General features: G+C 43.3%; 1 protein-coding gene across 2 annotated transcripts in view; it reads left to right on the top strand.

The window, feature by feature from the left end:
* Positions 1-21,506, top strand: part of STAT1 (signal transducer and activator of transcription 1) — a 1,113,083-nt gene that overhangs the window by 486,512 nt on the left and 605,065 nt on the right. For both annotated transcript variants that reach the window (XM_073647949.1, XM_073647950.1), the window contains exon 14: positions 1,584-1,625. In XM_073647949.1, the coding sequence (XP_073504050.1) occupies positions 1,584-1,625 (42 nt within the window). The remainder of the gene's footprint in view (positions 1-1,583; positions 1,626-21,506) is intronic.

The following is a 21,506-nucleotide window of genomic DNA, read 5'->3' as shown; positions in this document are numbered from 1 at the left end:
GATCTATCACACAGGAAACAGTAGATCAGTTCCAAAAAGAGGGCACTTGTTGGGCATTTCCACTGTTTAGGCACATCCGGGGCTCTGCAAACGCGACATGACATGACGTCTAGAGACCATTCCATCAAAGTCTGCATTCCAAACCGTCACTCCTTCACTTCAGAATTTGAGGTCCACTTTCTCCTGTTACCTTTGTGAAAATATTTTTTTCAGCTAAAATAACATTTTTGTGGAAAAAAAGGTTTTTTTTTTATTTTGACAGCTCTACATTATAACTTCTGTGAAACACTTGAGGGTTCAAAGTGCTCACCACACATTTAGATAAGTTCCTTAAGGGGTCTAGTTTCAAGTGTGGTCACTTGTGGGGGGTTTCCACTGTTTAAGCACACCAGGGGCTCTCCAAATGCGGCATGGCGTCCGCTCTCAATTCCAGCAAGTTTTGTGTTGATAAAGTCAAATGGCGCTCATTCCCTTCCTAGCCCTACCATGCACCCAAACAATGGGTTTCCCCCACATATGGGGTATAAGCGTACTCAGAAGAAATTACACAACAACTTTTGGGGTCCAATTTCTCCTGTTACCCATGTGAAAATAAAAAAATTGGGTGTAGAGTAATATTTTAGTGAAAAAAAGTTAAATGTTAATTTTTTCCTTCCACATACCGTTAATTGTTGTAAAGCACCTGAAGGGTTAATAAACTTCTTTAATCAGGTTTTGAGCACCTTGAGGGGTGCAGTTTTTAGAATGGTGTCACTTTTGGGTATTTTCTGTCATAAAGGCCCCTCAAAGTCGCTTCAAATGTGATGAGGTTCCTAAAAAGAGTTTTGTAAATTTTGTCGGAAAAATGAGAAATCGCTGGTCAACTTTTAACCCTTATAGCTTACTAGCAAAAAAAAATTTTTTTCACAAAAATTGTGCTGATGTAAAGTAGACATGTGGGAAATGTTTTTTTATTAACTATTTTGTGTGACATATCTCTCTGATTTAAGAGCATTAACATTAAAGCTTTAAAATTGCACAATTTTCAAAATTTTATTCAAATTTCAGATTTTTTCACCATAAACGCAAGTCATATTGAATAAGTTTTACCACGATCATGAAATACAGTATGTCAAGAAAAAACAGTCTCCGGATCAGTGGGATTTGTTGAAGCGTTCCAAAGTTATTACCTCATAAAGTGACAGTGGTCAGAATTGTGAAAATTGGCCCGGTCATTAACGTGCAAACAGCCTTCGGGGGTAAAGGGGTTATGGTTATACTATAAATGATGTACTTGTCCTGAGCTTCCTATTTCTGCCTTTACTCCTATTACCTTTTGTGTGTGAGACACAAAACAACTTGGGGGAAGTTGCAGGCTTGTTGAAGGGTCAGACATTGACTTATAGGTGGTACTTGTGGTAAAGTATCCTTCTTTGTGCAAGACAGTTAATTTGCATTTTTGACACAATGTGTAATATGTTAATGTGTAATATTACAAGAGTCTCTGTAAGAATGATTAAAGGTCATGTATTATTGCAATAATTCCAAAATTATTTCATTTATCATACCAATTTATATATTTGTCTTTATATGTTTTCCTATAGCAATTAAAGGAGCAAAAGAATGCAGGATGTCGAACTAATGAGGTAATGAATCATTTTGTCTTTCTCAATTTAAAATCCATACTTTGCTTTTAAGCTATCTGTTATTTAAATCTAATTTTAATGTAATTAATGTTTCACTTGATCTAAGAAAAGAAACACTGAAACAGTGCTGCTACCAACAAGAACCTTAACTGCCTCTTGTATAATAGAGTCTAGAAAATTAGCAGTGTGTGAACTTTTCAATGTGGTCATGGTTTAATACAGGGGTGGGCAATTAAGTTTTCTGAGGGGCCACAAAAGAGACCAAGACTCTTGTGGAGGGCTGAACCAGTAGGCTGAAATTGATTATGCTCAGTATTAATATTATTATATTGATTATAATTATTATTTTACATTAATATTATTGTTTCATTTAATATTGTGCAGAATTAAAGGGGTTTTCCCACAAACAAAAGTTAATTTTAAAAAGTGGCTGTGTCTGACTGTGTACGGAACATACCACATCTCCTGGGCAGGGGGGAAAGCAAAAGACAATACAGACATTACAGCAGGGGATCGCAGAGGATTCATTTTTTGAGGTAAAACATTTCACTGCCTATTTTTAAACAATATTTTACCTCACAAAATGAATCCTCTGTGATCCCCTGCTGTAATATCTGTATAATGTTTTGCTTCCTCCCCTGCCCAGGAGCTGTGGTATTATCAGGCCATGTTCTGTACACGGTCAGACACTCATGAGCGTGGAGACCAGTGAATATTCATGCTCTTTAACAGCGGGCACACGTGACCACCGAACCGCAGCAGGAGCTGTACTGCTTCTAACAGTGTGCGCGCTATTAAGGAGAGTGAATAGTCAATGCTCCCCACATCCATAGTCCCGGAGTGGGGAGCAGTGTGAGGGCGCATGGCAGTGTTGTCATGCGCTGCTTACACTGTGAGATCAGTGCTGGCAGCAGGACAGGACGTAGCGCTGGAGCAGAGGGAAGGAAGGTGAGTAGAATTGTTTATTTTTTTGTGTGCAGCGTGATGGGGCTGGAGGTGCCATGCATACCAGGATGAGGGGGGCCATGCATACCAGGATGAGATATGTCATGCATAGCAGGATGAGCGACGATGGGGGGCCATGCATACCAGGATGAGTGATGAAGGGGGCCATGCATACCAGGATGAGTGATGAGGGAGGCCATACATACCAGGAAGAGGGATGATGGGGTGCCATGCATACCAGGAAGATGGATGAGGGAGGCCATGCATACCAGGATGGGGATCAAGGGTGCCATGCATACCAGGATTGGGATTAGGGGTGCCATGCATACCAGGATTGGGATGAGGGTGGCCATGCATACTAGGATGAGGGCGGCCATGCATACCAGGATGAGAGGTGCCATGCATACCAGGATGAGTGATGAGGGGGGCCATGCATACCAGGATGAGTAATGAGGGGGGCCATGCATACCAGGATGAGTAATGAGGGGGTGCCATGCATACCAGGAAGAGGGATGAGGGAGGCCATACATACCAGGAAGAGGGATGAGGGGGGCCATGCATACCAGGATTGGGATTAGGGGTGCCATGCATACCAGGATTGGGATGAGGGGTGTCATGCATACCAGGATGGGGAATTGGGGTGCCATGCATACCAGGATGGGGGAATAAGGGTGCCATGCATACCAGGATGGGGATGAGGGGTGCCATGCATACCAGGATGGGGATGAGGGGTGTAATATATACCAGGATGGGGGATATTAACAGAATTTGGGGACATTATCCCTATAACAGTGTCAGCAGCAGACCCTTTAATAGTGCATCATGACCACATTTTTTGCTTAGATTTTTTTTCTATTTTCCTCCTCTAAAACCTAGGTTTGTCTTATGGTCCAGTGCGTCTTATAGTCCGAAAAATATGGTATTATGCATAGAACTAGGATTAGGTGGAAAATATTTTTTTACGTCAGTAAAGAGTGGCATTGGAACTCAAAATGAACACATTATAGTGTAAATGCTTACCAATAATCAAACCTGGCTGGAAGACACAATACAAAAAAATAAAGCAACCGAAGAATACATGAGAAGACTTGAATAATAGATCAAGAATGGCGAACATAAATGTCAGGAACCAGTCAGGTAATACCACTGCTGCCGCCAATTTGTCACGAACAAGCACTCCATTGCTTCCAGTCGTCAGGACAATTACGCAATTGACTGATGACTGATGGAGAAGGCAACTCTTGCTTTTGCTGCTAGGCAGGTTATTGTGCGCTTTACAGTGTCCATATAGTATATACACTAAAAAAAAGAAAAGTACTATGCCTGATGTCACAGGAAAGGACGCCTTTGTGAAGATAGTACATAAATCAATAGAACACACGAAAGTAAGCAACTTTGTAATATATCTTCACAGAATCTGCTTTTTTCTCAAAGCGCACTGATTGATCACTTTCAAAATTCTTCATTTTGGGGACAAATCTGTATTTAGTGAAGACAAATTATTTCATTACTTCCCCCTCACATCTACATAGAATCTTATCAATAACTGTTGTCTGCTTTCTCAGTAATGTAATAATTAATCTTCACTGAAAACAGATTGGACCCCTGAATGGAGAATTTTGAAAGTGATCGATCAGTCCTGCCTGAAAAAGTAGCTGATTTCTTTGATAAAATAAATTGCAAAGTTACTTATTTTCATGTGCTATATCATGTACTATTGATTTCTGAAATAAAAATGTAAACAACTGTTACACTTTAAAAATGGATAAATTTGATGCCTCTAGAATCTGAGAGGACGCATGTGAGAAGAGCTCCCGTTCAAGTGCTGCTCTTGAATTGCTTTTTTAGCTTGGTACTGGCTAGCTTACCTCTCCAGATGAGTCCTGATAAGCCTAAGACATCTGCGGCTGCAAGTGCCCCTGTGACCGCCACAGCTCTTGATGCGTTCCTGATCAATAAGCAGCGCAGCTTCGGCGCCATCTTTGAGCGCACCATCCGCGAGTCCCAAATTTCGGGATTCTCTTTGCTCACACACCAGGGAGGATGGAGACAAGAAGGGAGCTATTCTGGTCCAATCATGGCGAGGAGGGAGCTGGACGACCTTGATTGTTCCTATACCGGGGAGGAGACCCAGCAGCTCCTCCTCCCTTATGGCATCAAATTTCAAGCAGAACAAGAAGGGGTTCCACAGGGCGAGAGGGCTCTATACTTAACAACCCTCAGTTCTCGTAGAATCAAGCCTGTTTGATTGTGGGGTCTATGAGTTGTTCCTCTGTCTTTTATAATGGTTGCTTAAATAATACTGTCCAGTACTTTATCTTAAGTTTTATTTCATACTAACAAAGTACCCTCGGCTTCACTCGTGGAAAACAATATATTAAAGGGAATGTGTCACCCCTCTGGGCCAATCGGACCACTAATATTGGCATACAAGTGATAGAAATGTGAATATATACTTACCTATATGGCCCATATTAGCGGTCTGATTGCTGTAAAATACCTTTTTATTAAATTCGTTCTGCCAAGCTTCACATCTGGGGAATGCCAAGAAATCCCTGCCTACTAGCTACATTTCCATACTCGCCTTACCTTCTCTGCACTTCACAGGGCCCTATCACCTGTATGCCCATATTAGCAGTCTGATATGTCCCAGGGGGGGTGACAGATTCCCTTTAAGTTGTTGGTTACGCTTGCTAAGGTTAAATTTTCAGTTTCACATTGAAGTTGACAAATTCAGCATTTAAAATTTGTTTTTCCAACTCTTCTTTTTTGTTAGTTTGGTGTTAATATTTGTTGTTTTTTTTTACAAATTTGTCGTAACACTGAGGCTAACAACTACTTTTTAATTTTTTTTTAATTTAATATTAAATTTTACTCTCGTTTCACATACACCTAAAAAAAATTGAGGGGGATACAGCATAGTGCAATCCTTCACGCTCCTCCGCCTAGTGTAACCTATCAGTGAGTAATGGACCAAAGTAAGATTGATTTACAGATACACAGCTGTCCATTATAATGTTTTTTGGTAAAAAACATTTTTCGTTTTACCTTCGGGTACATATTTGAAAAGATTTTTGGGGTTATACACCTTAGAGCATGCAATGTAGAGTTGACCATGTGAAAAAGACGAGCTCTCCAAATTAATGCCGACTACTTTAAGTGCTTGACCTTCTGCTTTGTTTATAGTCATAGCAAATGCAAGTCGGGTTGGGAACTGCAGACGCTTAAAATGGAAGGGCATGTCGTTTCGTAGCAAGAGGATATGCAGAATGTAATCATTTTCTCCTTTAGAGTTTCCTATAAGAATAGTGGCTTCAATAGCGTTGGGCATGAGTCTCGTAACACACAACCTTGTACAGTTACAGAGTTTTGGTGCGTCAAGGTTTTTAAGAATTATCGGACCTCCTATTTTTAAAGATAGCTTATGAGGTGGCATTACAGGAGGCTCCAAAGAATTCAGGAACTCCAATGGATACATTATGGCTTTTTCACTATCCATGACTGAATCAATGGACAAGTTAGTAGTCGCTGGACCGGGCAGTCTCCCGTGTATTTGTAGATTTATGGAGCTGACGCTATTGTTTTTAGGTGCTAGGATTGCACGTTCACAATGTCACTGATGGTTGTTTAAAATTGTTACAAATATCATGGAAAACATGGTTCAGAACCTCCAGTACAGAGGACGTCAGTTTGCAGAAGTCTTCCGGAAAGAAAATTAAGCCACTCGTGGAATCTGTAGGGAACCTTTAATTTTCAAGGCATAGTAGGTGGTGTGCAAATTTGTCCTTAGTAGTATTTCCCATCAAGTGAACCCACATATTAGTAGTCAGCTTCTCAATATGTCTCCACAGATGAGAAGATTTTAAACAGGCATTCAGCTCGTCTGCTGGTGTTGCTCCCTTAACAGCAGGTAACATTTGGTGGAAGTCGCCTGCAAAAAGTATAATTCCCCCATTAAGCAATTGGATCCCCGCAGATTTTTCAAAGTATGATTGAGGGCTTCGACCGCTTTCTTGTGTGCTATGGTACATTCGACTCAAACAATTAATTTACAAGTCTGTAATACTTTAGCTTTTCCTGAGCCCTTAATGATATTACAGATGGGAGTTTCCAAGAGCTCTGTATTCAAGGGTGATCTTACTGCTGAATTACCCGTGTGGCCACAATCCCAAACGTGGCAACGGCCAGAGCAATGTTATTGTTTGAGCACATTTATGCGCTTAGCAAATTAATTAAAAATCTTTTACCAGTATCTCCTGGTGCATCAAGGAAAAATGGTCTCCTATTTACACTTGAAATCTGAGCCATATATAATTGCCAAATATGCTGATGTTTGGAAATCAATCAATTGAGGTTTATTTATTGTGACAAGTTCTTTCAAATTTTTCCATATCATAGCTTTTTTCTCTCAGAATATCTCTGCCCATAACATCAAAGGCTAGTTGAACTGGGGCTGGTAAACCTGATTCTATTACAGGTGTTACTATTGATCGATATGCATCTTTCTCCTAGCATCAAGAGGACTTTGTTGAACATGTTGGCAGTTAAATTTAAGTTTAAGTCCGGATTAACTCTCCTCTGCACAATAAAAATATCTTCGCTAACATATTCTTAGTATTTGTACCAAAGCGCACTGGGATTGGATGGTGCATAGGTTGGAATTATTATAGCGAACAAGTTTCGAAGTTGAGGTGGAAAGCAAGTGAGGGATGTTTCCTGCAATGTCATGTCCCAGTGTTGATGATCTTCGAACAGACCACACTTTTGTCATGCCTCCCTGTAAGTTTAGTAGGAGATGGATGGCTTTCCTGTGCTGCTATCAATATTCCACAAAGGGTAATGGAGAGTCAATAAGATAAAAACCTTTGTTTTTTCTGTGGTGTGGATCTACGCATTTCAGGGTACTCCAACCTCATCCCCAGGAAATGACCACATTGAAATTACAAAGGAACTTGAACAGTTATAAAAGCACATTGATTTTTGAGGAAAAGAGGCGTGCCAAAGAATCTCATGGTATGTCAAAGTTCAATATTAAACATGCATTAAATTACATATAAATTTTAATACCAACTCAATAAAACAAAAAATGTGCATGTGTTAATTTATTTACTAAAAGTTTTAAAAATGAATTGGGTGAATTGCAAAGATAATGCTAAAAAAATGTACACTACCGGTCAAAAGTTTGGGGTCACCCAGACAATTTTGTGTTTTCCATGAAAACTCATACTTTTATTTATCAAATGAGTTGCAAAATGATTAGAAAATATAGTCCAGGCATTGACAAGGTTAGAAATAATGATTTTTATTAGAAAGAATAATTTTCTCCTTCAAACTTTGCTTTCGTCAAAGAATGCTCCCTTTGCAGCAATTTCATCATTGCAGACCTTTGGCATTCTAGCTGTTAATTTGCTGAGGTAATCTTGAGAAATTTCACTCCATGCTTCCTGAAGCCCCTCCCACAAGGTGGATTGGCTTGATGCACACTTTTTGCTTACCATACGGTCAAGCTGCTCCCACAACAGCTCAATGGGGTTGAGATCTGGTGACTGCGCTGACCACTCCATTACAGATAGAATACCAGCTGCCTGCTTCTTCCTTAAATAGTTCATGCATAATTTGGAGGTGTGCTTTGGGTCATTATCCTGTTGTAGGATGAAATTGGCTCCAATCAAGCGCTGTCCACAGGGTATGGCATGGTGTTGCAAAATGGAGTGATAGCCTTCCTTATTCAAAATCCCATTTACCTTGTACAAATCTCCCCACTTTACCAGCACCAAAGCAACCCCAGACCGTCACATTACCTCCACCATGCTTGACAGATGGCGTCAGGCACTCTTCCAGCATCTTTTCAGTTGTTCTGCGTCTTAGAAATGTTCTTCTGTGTGATCCAAACACCTCAAACTTTGATTCGTCTGTCCATAAAACTTTTTTCCAATCTTCCTCTGTCCAATGTCAGTGTTCTTTTGCCCATATTAATCTTTTCCTTTTATTAGCAAGTCGCAGACATGGCTTTTTCTTTGCCACTTTGCCCTGAAGGCCAGCATCCCGGAAATGCCTCTTCACTGCCGACGTTGACACTGGCGTTTTGCTTGTACTATTTAATGAAGCGGCCAGTTGAGGAGCTGTGAGGCGTCGATTTCTCAAACTAGAGACTCTAATGTACTTGTCTTGTTGCTCAGTTGTGCAGTGGGGCCTCCCACTTCTCTTTCTACTCTGGTTAGAGCCTGTTTGTGCTCTCGTCTGAAGGGAGTAGTACACACCGTTGTAGGAAATCTTCAGTTTCTTGGCAATTTCTCTCATGGAATAGCCTTAATTTCTAAGAACAAGAATAGACTGTCGAGTTTCACATGAAAGTTCTCTTTTTCTGGCCATTTTGAGAGTTTCATAGAACAAACAAATGTAATGCTCCAGATTCTCAACTAGCTCAAAGGAAGGTCAATTTTATAGCTTCTCAAATCAGCCAAACCTTTTTCAGCTGGGCTAACATACTTGTGCAAGGGTTTTCTAGGATTTTCTAAACATCCATTAGCCTTCTTTACACAGTTAGAAAACACAATGTGCCATTAAAACACTGGAGTGGTGGTTGTTGGAAATGGGCCTCTATACACCTATCTAGATATTGCAATAAAAACAAGACGTTTGCAGCTAGAATAGTCATTTACCACATTAACAATGTATAGAGTGTATTTCTCATTCATTTAATGTTCGCTTCATTGAAAAAAATGTGATTTTCTTTAAAAAATAATGACATTTCTAAATGACCCCAAACTTTTGAACGGTAGTGTATGTCAGGTGGGATTGAACACTCTGATGTGCATAAAATCTGCTACAACTAAATGTCTACAAGAAACTCCCTTTTTAGTGTTGTAAACCAGACGGCCATCATGTTTAGTGAAGGGAACGGGAGAGGTAGTGCTATGAGGTGGATGAACGAAAGGAAAGAATATATAAATGATGTGTTGTTTTTTATTATTTTTCCTTATCCCATTCCCTACCTTTTTCCAATGGTTTGTATATTATGTTATGCAAATACTTGGGCACAAAAATTATTAGTTACTAGTTATTTGTGGCATCATGGTTTTCAAAAGACCATAATTTATCAAGATGATTACCGGGGTTACAGTAATGGTTCAAAGAAAAACATCTGTAATTTCATTTAATCCATTAGGAGCAAGTGAATTTAATTTATAAATCTAATATATTTATTTTGTGTTGAGCTGGGCTATACAATCTGGTATGTCATGGGGAATATGTTCGAGGGGGAAGATACGCAATTGTTTGAAGTCTTTATTTTGTTTAGTAGTACAGTGCCTTGATAATCCATGTTGGAGGAAACAATTTTGAATGTTGGATCTATTCAAAAGAAGTTCCTCCAACATGGATTATTAACCCCTTAATGACCGAAGCAGTTTCAGTTTTTGCATTTTCTTTCTTTGTCCCCCTTGTTCCCAGAGCCATAACTTTTTATTTTTCTGTTAATAGGCCATGTGAGGGCTTATTTTTTGCAGGACAAGTTGTACTTTTGAACGACATCACTGGTTTTACCATATCATATACTGGAAAACGGGAAAAAAATTTCAAGTGCGGTGAAATTGCAAAAAAGTGCAGTTCCACAATTGTTTTTTTATACCACACTCAATACTAAAACTGACCTGCTATTATTATTCTCCAGGCCATTACTAGTTCGTAGACACTAAACATATATAGTTTTTTTTTTATTTAAGTGGTGGAAAAAAAAAATTCAAAGTCTGCTTTAAAAAAAAAAAAAAAAAAAGTGCCATTTTCCGAGACCCATAGCTTCTCCATTTTTCGTGGTCTGGGGCCGGGTGCGGGATTATTTTTTGAGCGCTGATCTGACGTTTTTATATATACCAGTTTGGTGTAGATCCGATGTTTTGCTCGCCCGTTCTTGCATTTTATTGCAATGTTGCGGCGACCAAAGTAATGTAATTCTGGCGTTTAGAATTTTCTTCTCGTTACGCCGTTTATCGATCGGAGTAATTATTTTTTCATATAGATAGATTGGGCGATTTTGAACTCGGCGATACCAAATATGTATGTGTGGGTTTTTTTTGTTTTATTTTGAATGGGGCGAAAGGGGGGTGATTTAAACTTTCATATTTTTTTTCATTTTTTTTTATGTTTTTAAAAAACATTTTATTTTACCTTTTGCATACTTCAATAGTCTCCATGGGAGACTAGAAGCAGCACTTGCCTGATCGGCTGTGCTACATACAGGCGATAAGCAGATCACCTGTATGTAGCAGATTTGCTCACTTGATATGTGCGCCAAGCACTGGGCGGCTCTGATAGCAATCCAGCCATGACAACCACAGGGGTCTGCTGCAGACCCCGGATTGTCATGCCAACCCATGGGTGACCCGCGATCATATGACGGGGTCACCGATGGGCGGGGTAAGTTACGCGCTTCCGGCTTGGCGCTGTTAAATGTTGCTGTCAGAGATTGACAGCGACATTTAACTAGTTAACAGCCACGGGTGGATTGCTATTCTACCCTCGGCTGTTGTGGGCACATGTAAGCTGTATCAATCAGCTGACATGTGCCCGGTTTACTGCGGGCTCAGCACCAGAGCCGCTCTGAACCGGGGGTTACGACATGCTGCGTACTATTACTTGCGAAGTCGTTAAGGGGTTAAGGCACTGTACTACTAAATATAATAAAGGCTTCACACAATTACAGTGAGGAAAATATGTATTTGATACCCTGCCGATTTTGCAAGTTTTTCCATCTACAAAGAATTGAGAGGTTTGTAATTTTTATTGTAGGTTCACTTCAAATGTGAGAGACAGAATCTTTAAAAAAAACACAAAACCACTTTGTATGATTTTAACATAATTAATTTGCTTTTTATTGCATAAAATAAGTATTTCATACAATAAATAGAAAAACAGAACTTAATATTTGTTACAGAAACCTTTGTTTGAAATTATAGAGGTTAGACATTTCCTGTAGTTCTTGACCAAGTTTGCACACACTGCAGCAGGGACTTTGGCTCACTTCTCCATACAGATCTTTTCCAGATCTTTCAGTTTTCGGGGCCGTCACTGGGCAACATTGAGTTTGAGCTCCCTCCAAAGATTATCTATTGGGTTCGGGTCTGGAGACTGTCTAGGCCACTCCAGGACCTTGAATGCTTCTTAGGGAGCCACTCCTTAGTTGCCCTGGCTGTGTGTTTTGGGTCATTGTCATGCTGGAAGACCCAGCCACAACCCATCTTCAATGCTTTTACTGACGGAAGGAGGTTGTTGGGCAAAATCTCAGCATACATAACCCCATCCATCCTCCCTTCAATGCGGTGCAGTCGTCCTGTCCCTTTTGCACAACAGCACCCCCAAGGTATGATGTTTCCCCTATTGGGCTTCACGGTTGGGATGTTGTTCTTGGGGTTGTACGCATCCTTTTTCTTCCTCCAAACACGGCGAGTGGAGTTGATACCAAAAAATTCTATTTCAGCAGCAGAAGGGAAGGAAGGAAGACACAGATTCTCTACTTCGTGGGTAGGCGGAGCCCCATAGGATAGTCACCTCAGATTGGAAAAAGACGACCGGCCCCTCCAGTATATAGGCTCCTCCTACTCCCATGTTCATCAGTCTTTTTATCTGAGGTCTCAGAGGATAGTCGCTGCTTCGGCAGCTCCTCAGAAGAGTTGTTATTTTATATCCAGCGAGTCCTGGACCCCCCGTGGTCTAGAGGTCTCTGGGGGTCTCGGCGCTGCTGAGACCCCTGACCCTCCCCTGGCAGCTCTGTGTACCCCTTGAGGAGGTTCCCACTTATGCCTGCCGGCCCCGGGGGATACAGGGCGCTCCCTGGCGGAGGCGCACACCACACATCTGAGAGGGTCCCTGCGTGCTCCGCCATAGGGGGGAGCAAAGGGCCATGGCGCCACACATCCCTGAGGATCCATGTGGCGTTCAGCCGGGTAAGTGCTCTTTGGTCTAAAGAGTATCTTTGACGGCTACGGCAAGTGTACTGCCTGTGTGTTTCTTGTCTATTTCAGACGCTGCCTTGACTGGGGAGCAGAGACGGAGGCCAGTAATTTTTATTTTTATTTTTTATTTGCGCATGCTTTTTCGTTTTTGCTTCCTGTCTTCATTGAGGCTGGAAGCTCCCTGTATTGGCGTGCGTTTTCTTGCTTTTATTGACTTGCTTCCTGCCTTCATAGAGGTAGGAAGTTTTCTGCCCTCATTTTTGTTGTTTGAATAAGCGCGGGCTTTGGCGGGGGGCGTGGCCTAGCGGGGCGTGACCTAGCGGGGGCGTGGCTTAGTGTCTCCTGGCTTCCTGCCGTCGTTACTATAGGCAGGAAGCGCTTGGTCGAGCGTGCACTGGCGGTCCCTGCTTCTCCCTCCGGCATCCAGCGGCGCCTCCTGCTCTCTGCTCCCCGTCCGTCCACACACTTAGGAGGAGCGGTCGCCGCAGTACCGGTGAGTCCCCTCTGCCTCTGGCAGGGGTTCTTTGTCAGTGCTGTCTCTCCAGGCTACCTATTAGGAGTCCTCGTGAGCACTGCCGCTTTCTCTCCTAAAGCTATTTACTTCACTGACCTTTTAGGCTGTGTAGTATTATAGTTGCTGTGATGTTAATCCCTTCTGAAAAAGTGGAGCTTTAGGGGAAACACATGGTGTTTAAGGGAGTTTCCCCCTATTGATTTTTTGCTCGGCATTTCTGGGGTAGCTCTTTTCTAAGGGTGAGCTTTAACCCTTCAGAGCCTGTCGCATATATATAAAAAAAAAAAGAAAAAAGAAAAGTGAGTTTTGAAAACAGGCTGTGCAGCTTTCACACTTTTTTGCCATCCTTGTTGTTCATCCTGGCATCTGGTGTGGGTGGCATGTCGGATCAGGGGCCTGGGAGTGCGGATCGGTCTCCTGATCCGTTTCAGGTTCAGTCGCACGCCTCTGATGCACTCAGGCCTTCTACTACATCAAGTTCAACGCTCAGTGATGTTAAGGTGGAGGCGCTCACTCGCTCCATTGATAGTCTCTCTAGTCTCCTCGGACAGTGGGTGTCAGCTAGATCACACCCGATGCCACGAGGTAAAAAGCGCCGCAAGACTATGGTGGCGTTGTCTCCCTCACAGAGCTAATCAGAGGCTTCGGATTCACCAACAGATTCGGTTGATGAAATTTCTGAGTCCGAAGAGGAGGATCAACATGATTGCTCTGTTTCTCTTTCTGGTCGCGTAGATGGGCTTATTAAGGACATGCGGGAAGTATTAGAGCTGTCTGAAGAGCCGACAAGACCATCTAGGTCGGGCCGTCTGTATCAGAAGACGCGCCGTGTTCGTTCTACATTACCTGCGCATGAGGAACTTAACGAAGCGGTGGAGAAGGAGCGTCAGTGTCCGGATAAACGCTTCCAAGGAACGCGTTTTTTTGATGCCCTATATCCCTGTGCCAAGGAGATGGTTACTAATTGGGTTCCCTCTCCTGAGGTGGATATATCTCTGTCTCAGCTGACCAAGTCTTCCCTGCTTCCTGTTAAAGGGAGAGCCAATCTTCAGGATCCTTTGGACAGAAGATCGGAGTCAGCGGCGAAAACCATCTATGAAGCCGCGGGTCATGGTTTCCGAGCGGCCTTGGGGGCCATGTGGACCGGTGAGGCTTCTCTGCGGTGGTTGGATCAGCTGCGTGCGGCGTGGCAGGATGGGACTTCGCGTTCAGAAGTGGAAAAGCTTTTTCAGCGAATGGAAGAGGCTATGTGTTATGGCAGAGATGCAGTACTGGACACTGCTTCAATTCTGTCCAGGGCTCAGGCTTCGGCAGTCACGATTAGAAGAGCTCTGTGGCTTAAACAGTGGACCGGGGATGCAGTATCCAAACAGGGATTGCTTAGTCTGGCATATAAGGGCGGTCAGCTCTTTGGTTCAGATCTTTCGGAACTAATTGCCAAAGCTAAAGCTAAGGATGTTACTCTGCCTGGGAAAAAGGCTGTGGCATCCACAGCCAGCAGGACAGGGCCTGGCAGAGGTCTTCGGTCCTTTCGGGCCAGGGGATGATTCAGTCAGCCTTCTTGGAGATTGGGTCGTCCCTCATCCTCCGGCAGATCCGCCCAGAAATCTTGTACTCCTTGGAAGCAACGGTCCCGACAGGACAGACGGGAGGTTGATAAAAAGTCCGCTAAGGCTGACTAACGCCAGGGATCCCCCCGACGGGTTCTCGGGTGGGAGGTCGTCTGCTACAATTCGGGTCGATCTGGGCATCCCACATAGCAGACGCCTGGGTGACACGGGTTATGTCGGCAGGCTATTTCATAGAGTTTCATTCGCTGCCTCCAGACAGGTTTCGTCTGACGGGCATTCCGTCCGTGCCAAGACTGGCTGCCGCACTGTTTCAGGAGGTCGACTCTCTCCTACAGCAGGGTGTGGTGGTTCAGGTTCCTCCGGAAGACCAGGGAAAGGGTTTTTATTCCAACCTTTTTGTGGTCCCCAAAAAGGAGGACAAGTTTCTTCCGGTGCTGGATCTCAGGGATTTGAATATTTACGTCCGGACACGGAAGTTCCGCATGGAGTCTCTCCGATCGGTGATAGCGACCCTGTCGCAGTACGATTTCTTGGTGTCCATAGACATCCGCGACCCCTATTTGCATATCCCTATCGGCAGGGCTCACCAGCGTTTCTTGCGTTTCGCTATAGGTCAAACCCATTACCAGTTTGTTGCCCTGCCTTTCGGGTTGGCCTCAGCTCCCAGGGTTTTTACAAAAATTCTGGCTCCTCTCATGGCGCTTCTTCGAAGACAGGGGGTTACGATCCTCCCCTACCTGGACGACCTGTTCATAGCGTCACCCACAGCGGAGGAAGCAATAGCGGCTCGCGATCTCTCCCTTCAGTACCTGATGGACTTCGGGTGGCTGATCAATTGGAAGAAATCGTCATTGGAGCCAGCACAGTCCATTCTTTTCCTGGGGATGCAGTTCGATACTGTTCGGGCAGTTGTGTCCCTGCCTCCTGTCAAACAGACGAACCTTCGTCTTCTGGTCCAGGCTATGAGGTCGGCGCTGTCAATGTCCCTTCGGGAATGCATGCGCCTTCTGGGTCAAATGGTGGCAACTATGGAAGCAGTACCATTTGCACAATTTCATTCCCGGGATCTCCAGATCCTTATTCTGACCCATTGGGATCGATCGCTAACTTCTCTGGATCGCTCGGTCATTATCTCCCGCAGGGTGCGAGAATCTCTTGGATGGTGGTTACGTCCGGAGACTCTATCCGTGGGGAAATCCTTCCTTCCTCCGAGATGGTCGGTGGTGACAACCGATGCCTGCCGGACAGGCTGGGGGGGAGTTTGGTACGACCTCTGGATTCAGGGGGTCTGGTCGCCAAAGCAGTCGTCTCTCCCGATCAACATTTTGGAGTTGAGAGCAATATTTCTCTGCCTCCAACATTGGACGGTCTTATTGAGCGGTCTACCGGTCCGGATCCAGTCGGACAACGCTACGGCTGTCGCGTACATCAACCACCAAGGCGGGACGAGGAGTTCCAGTCTCATGTCGGAGGTCTCTCGGATCCTGGTCTGGGCCGAGTCCAAAGTTCCAGCAATCTCTGCAATTCACATTCCAGGGGTGTTGAATATCTCGGCGGACTTCCTCAGTCGCGAGCAAGTGGACCCTGAGGAATGGCGTCTCCATCCAGAAGTGTTTTCTCTGCTGTGTTCCCGTTGGGGGACTCCTCAGGTGGACTTGATGGCATCCAGGCTGAACGCCAGGGTTCCGACGTTCATGTCCAGGTACAGGGACCCGGAGGCGGTGGATGCTCTAGTGGCCCCGTGGGGTCAGTTCAAGCTGATCTATGCGTTTCCGCCGATATCCTTACTACCTCTGGTGATCCGACTGATCAAACTCGAAAGGGTATCAATAATTCTGATAGCACCAGACAGGCCGCGGAGGACATGGTATTAGACACTGGTGTCTCTTCAGGCGGCACCTCCGTTTCCGCTGCCCCTTCGCCCGGACTTGCTCACTCAGGGGCCCATTCGTCATCCGGACCTGAGGTCCCTTCGTTTGACGGCGTGGCTCTTGAGACCGAGATCTTGACCCGTCGCGGTTTTTCGCCCGAGGTCATTGCTACCTTGCGGGCCGCCCGGAGTCCAGCTACGTCCAGGATTTATCACAGAACTTGGGAGTCTTTCTATTCATGGTGTTCTGGATCCTCAAGAAACCCGAGGGTTTTTTCCATCCCCAACTTCTTGGCCTTTCTGCAATCTAGTCTGGCCAGGGGTTTGGCAGTTAGTACGGTGCGGGGACAGGTATCTGCTCTTTCCGCACTTTTTAGGAAGGCTATTGCCTCTCGCAGGGATGTGCGCTCTTTTTTTCGCGGAGTCGCACGTCAGTTTCCGCCACGGAGGGCAGTTGTGGCTCCATGGCGGCTTAATCTAGTCCTGGAAGCCCTTCAGCATAGGCCTTTTGAGCCTATGGATTCTGCTAAACTTTCACTACTTTCTTGGAAGGTGGCCTTCTTGGTGGCAGTCACCTCTTTGAGAAGGGTATCGGAATTGGCAGCACTTTCTTGCTCACCTCCTTTTCTGGAATTTTTTCCGGATCGCGTGTTGTTTCGTACTCGTGAAGATTTTTTGCCTAAGGTAGTGTCACAATTCCACATTAATCAGGACATTGTGTTGCCTTCTCTTTGTCCAGGACCTAAGAATCCAAGGGAGCGGGCCTTGCACTCGTTGGACTTAGTGCGGGCATTGAAGTTCTATCTTACGATCACCCAAGTTTTTCGGAAGTCGGACTCTCTTTTTATAATTCCGGCAGGTCGTCGGCGTGGTCAACGTGCTTCCAAAGACACGATAGCTCGGTGGATCCGTTCAGCTATCCTGGAAGCGTACCGGCTCAAGGGCGAGCCTTGTCCGGTTAAAGTTAAAGCTCATTCCACGAGAGGCATTGGCTCATCGTGGGCTTTTCGTCAGGGGGCCTCAGCAGCGCAGCTCTGCCGGGCGGCCACCTGGCGCTCCGTTCTCACCTTTACTAAGTTTTATAACGTGGACGTAAGTGCTTCAGCCGATGCGGCCCTGGGACGCAGGGTCCTGCAGGCGGCGGTAATTTACGTTATCCCTTTACTTAGTTTTCCGTTATTTAGCGCGGTTTGCGCTCTTGCCTAAGTTTTGGGGTATGGAAGTTTCTGCCTTTATTTCCCACCCTTAAGTAGGTACTGCTTTAGGACGTCCCACGAAGTAGAGAATCTGTGTCTCCCTTCCTTCCCTTCTGCTGCTGAAAGCCGGATTTTGGTAAGAACTTACCTGTAAAATCCTTTTCAGCGAAGGAAGGAAGGGAGACACAGCACCCTCCCAGGGCAGAAGTGTTTTTTTGTGTTTCTAGATGCAGCGCGTCTCCTTCCTGATGTCGATCTTCTGGACTGGGTTTAGCGCTCTACGACTCTCCTTCCAGTTTCACCAGCTCTACACAGTTGTCAGGTCCAATGGGGTATGCCTAAGACTGTGTGTTTCTATTACATAACCTGTTTTCTCTCATTTCTGAAATTTCAGAAGGGGATATGTTGTTCTGCTGGTTGGTCTGCTCTTCCTTAGCTTGTGTACGGACTGATGAACATGGGAGTAGGAGGAGCCTATATACTGGAGGGGCCGGTCATCTTTTTCCAATCTGAGGTGACTATCCTATGGGGCTCCGCCTACCCACGAAGTAGAGAATCTGTGTCTCCCTTCCTTCCTTCGCTGAAAAGGATTTTACAGGTAAGTTCTTACCAAAATCCAGCTTTTGGTCTCATCTGACCATATTACCTTCTCCCATGCCTCCTCTGGAGCATCCAAATGGACATTGGTGACCTTCAAACTGGCCTTGACATGTGCTGGCGTGAGCAGGGGGACCTTGCGTGCCCTGCGGGATTTCAATCAATAACGGCTTACTGTGTTACTAGCGGTAATGTTTGAGACTCTGGTGCCAGCTCTCTTCAGGTCATTGACCAGGTCCTCCCGTGTAATTCTGGGCTGATTCCTGACCTTTCTCAGAATCATCCTTACACCACAAGGCGAGATCTTGCATGGAGCCCCAGACCAAGGAAAATTGACAGTCATCTTGTGTTTCTTCTACTTTCTAATAGTTGTTTCATCAGTTGTTGCCTTCTCACCAAGCTTCTTGCCTATTGTTCTGTAGCCAATCCCAGGCTTGTGCAGGTCTACAATTTTGTCCCTGGTGGAGGGATTGATTGTGTGGACAGGTATCTTTTATACAGGTAACAAGTTCAAACAGTTGTAATTAATACAGGTACATGAGTACAGAGTTGGAGGGTTTCTTAAAGAAAAACTTACAGGTCTGTGAGAGCCAGAATTCTTGCTGGTTGGTAGGTGATCACATACATACTCCATGCAATAAAATGCAATTTAATTATTTAAAAATCATACAATGTGATTTTCTGGTTTTTATTTTTAGAATCTGTCTCTCACAGTTGAAGTGTACTTAGGATAAAATTACAGACCTCTCCATTCTTTGTAGATGAGAAAACTTGCAAAATTGGCAGTGTATCAAATACTTATTTTCCCCACTGTACGTATCTTCCCCCTTGAACATATTCCCCGTGACATAACAGATCTTATAGCCCAGCTCAACAGAAAATAAATATATTGGAGTTATAAATTAAATTCACTTGCTTCTAATAGATTAAATGAGAGTTTTTTTCTTTGAACCATTACTGTAACCCCGGTAATCCTCTTGATAAATTATGGTCTTTTGAAATCATGAAATTTTTTTTTTGCGCTCTTAAAATATAACTTTTATTAAATACTATGAATAAAATTCAGCCATAGAAATTGACCACAGGTGAAGAATTAAAGATAATCAAAAAAGATGAAAAACAACTTTGTGTGGTGCAGCTTATTCAAACCCAGTACAGCCCATCTTGGGCTTGCATTAGTATAGATATATACGAATTCACCAAAGTAGAAAAAAGGAGAAAACAGGTCCACCCTTAATGAAGTGTATTGTTCCTATTGTTCTAAATTCTGTCCCTATACCTCCCTCCGTTTGTGTTCAGGAGGGTGCCAATCTCCGCCGTCAGGTAGGGAAAGAGGAGGGACGTATAGGGCCAGTATTTGGAACAATACACTGCATTAAGGGTGGCCCTGCTTTCTCCTTTTTTAGATTTTTTTCTACTTTGGTGAATTCGTATATATCTATATTAATGTGAGCCCAAGATGGGCTGTACTGGGCTTGAATAAGCTGCACCACACAAAGTTGTTTTTCATCTTTTTTGTATGTCTTTATTTCTTCACCTGTGGTCCATTTCTACGACTGAATTTTATTCATAGTATTTAATAAAAGTTATATTTTAAGAGCGCAAAACATTTTCTCATGGATCTCAAAAGACCATAATTTATCAAGGGGATTACCGGGGTTACAGTAATGGTTTAAAGAAAAATATTTGTAATTTAATTTAATCTATTAGGAGCAAGGGAATTTAATTTATAACTCCAATATATTTATTTTTTTTTTGAGCTGGGCTATACAATCTGGTATGTCATGGGGAATATGTTCAAGGGGAAAATACGTACAGTGAGAAAATGAAGCATTTGATACACTGCCAATTTTGCAAGTTTTCCCATCTACAAAGAATGGATAGGTCTGTAATGGAATGGATAGGCATCAAGAGAATTCCAAGAGTGTGCAAAGCAGTCATCAAAGCAAAAGGTGGCTACTTTGAAGAACCTAGAATATAAGACATATTTTCAGTTGTTTCACACTTTTTTGTTAAGTATATAATTCCACATGTGTTAATTCATAGTTTTGATGCCTTCAGTGTGAATGTACAATTTTCATAGTCCTGAAAATACAGAAAAATCTTTAAATGAGGTGTGTCCTAACTTTTGGTCTGTACTGTGTATATATATATGTATATATATATATATATATATATATATATATATATATATATATATATATATATATATATATATATATATATATATATATTTTTTTATTATTATTATTTTGATTTTTTAAAAATATTTTAACTTTTTTTTTTTTTTTTTTTTTTATCACTTTCTGGCACTTTTGGACCTTTTACACATTGTCCCACCATTGGACTTTCACTTTTTACATTCTCATCGGCTGTATAGCACAGGAATGCAGCACCATCCCTGTGCTATACAGCCTATCAGAGCTGCACAAGGGAGAAGATACTTTGGTCGTGCACTGCGCATGACCAAAGTAACTTCTTGCCTCCTGTTGCCCTTTTTACATCGGGTCACCATGACAACATCCGGGACCGGACTCAGACGCCCCGGGACGCCAGAGAGGAGGTATTGGCGCTTACCTCCCCCATTACTCCTGCAATGCTGCAATCGATTAAGATCAGCTGACACCCGGCGGCGATCGCGCCCGCACAGCCTGGGCGTACTAATACGTATCTGGCTCTTAAGTCCCAGGGCGCCGATACGTATTAGCACACATTGGGCCGGAAAGGTGTTAATTCTTCACTTGTGGTCAATCTCTACAGCTGAATTTTATTCATAATATTTAATAAAAGTTACATTTTAAGAGCACAATTTTTTTTTCTGTGATATACTCTAAGGCCACGGCCCCACTATCAGTATTTGGTATTCGGTCACTATTTTTTCTTAGGAATGGGAGCCAAAACCAGGTGAGGAACAATCAGAGAAAAGGTATAACAGAAACAAGTCACCAATTCTGCATTTATCACCCACTCCTGGCTTTGGCTCCCACTCCTGAGAAAAAATACTGACCGAATACTGATAGTGGGGCTGTGGCCTTAGTGTTGCATTCTGGTCTGTGAGTTTCTTTTGAAATCCATGATACCACTTTTATCATCAAATGACTAATACATTTTGTGCTCAAGTTTTTGTAATATAACATATATACATGCCATTGGAAAAGGGAGGGAAAGGGAAAAGTAAAAAAGAAAAATTATATATTATTTATATATTCTTTTTTTTCATTCATCCATCTCACTATCT

This window comes from Phyllobates terribilis, unplaced genomic scaffold, assembly GCF_046119375.1.
Source record: "Phyllobates terribilis strain yellow unplaced genomic scaffold, ASM4611937v1 Scaffold_9__5_contigs__length_417890890, whole genome shotgun sequence".
NCBI lineage: Eukaryota > Metazoa > Chordata > Amphibia > Anura > Dendrobatidae > Phyllobates > Phyllobates terribilis.
The sequence above is the reverse complement of the archived record's forward strand: the minus strand, read 5'-3'. Positions and strand labels throughout refer to the sequence as shown.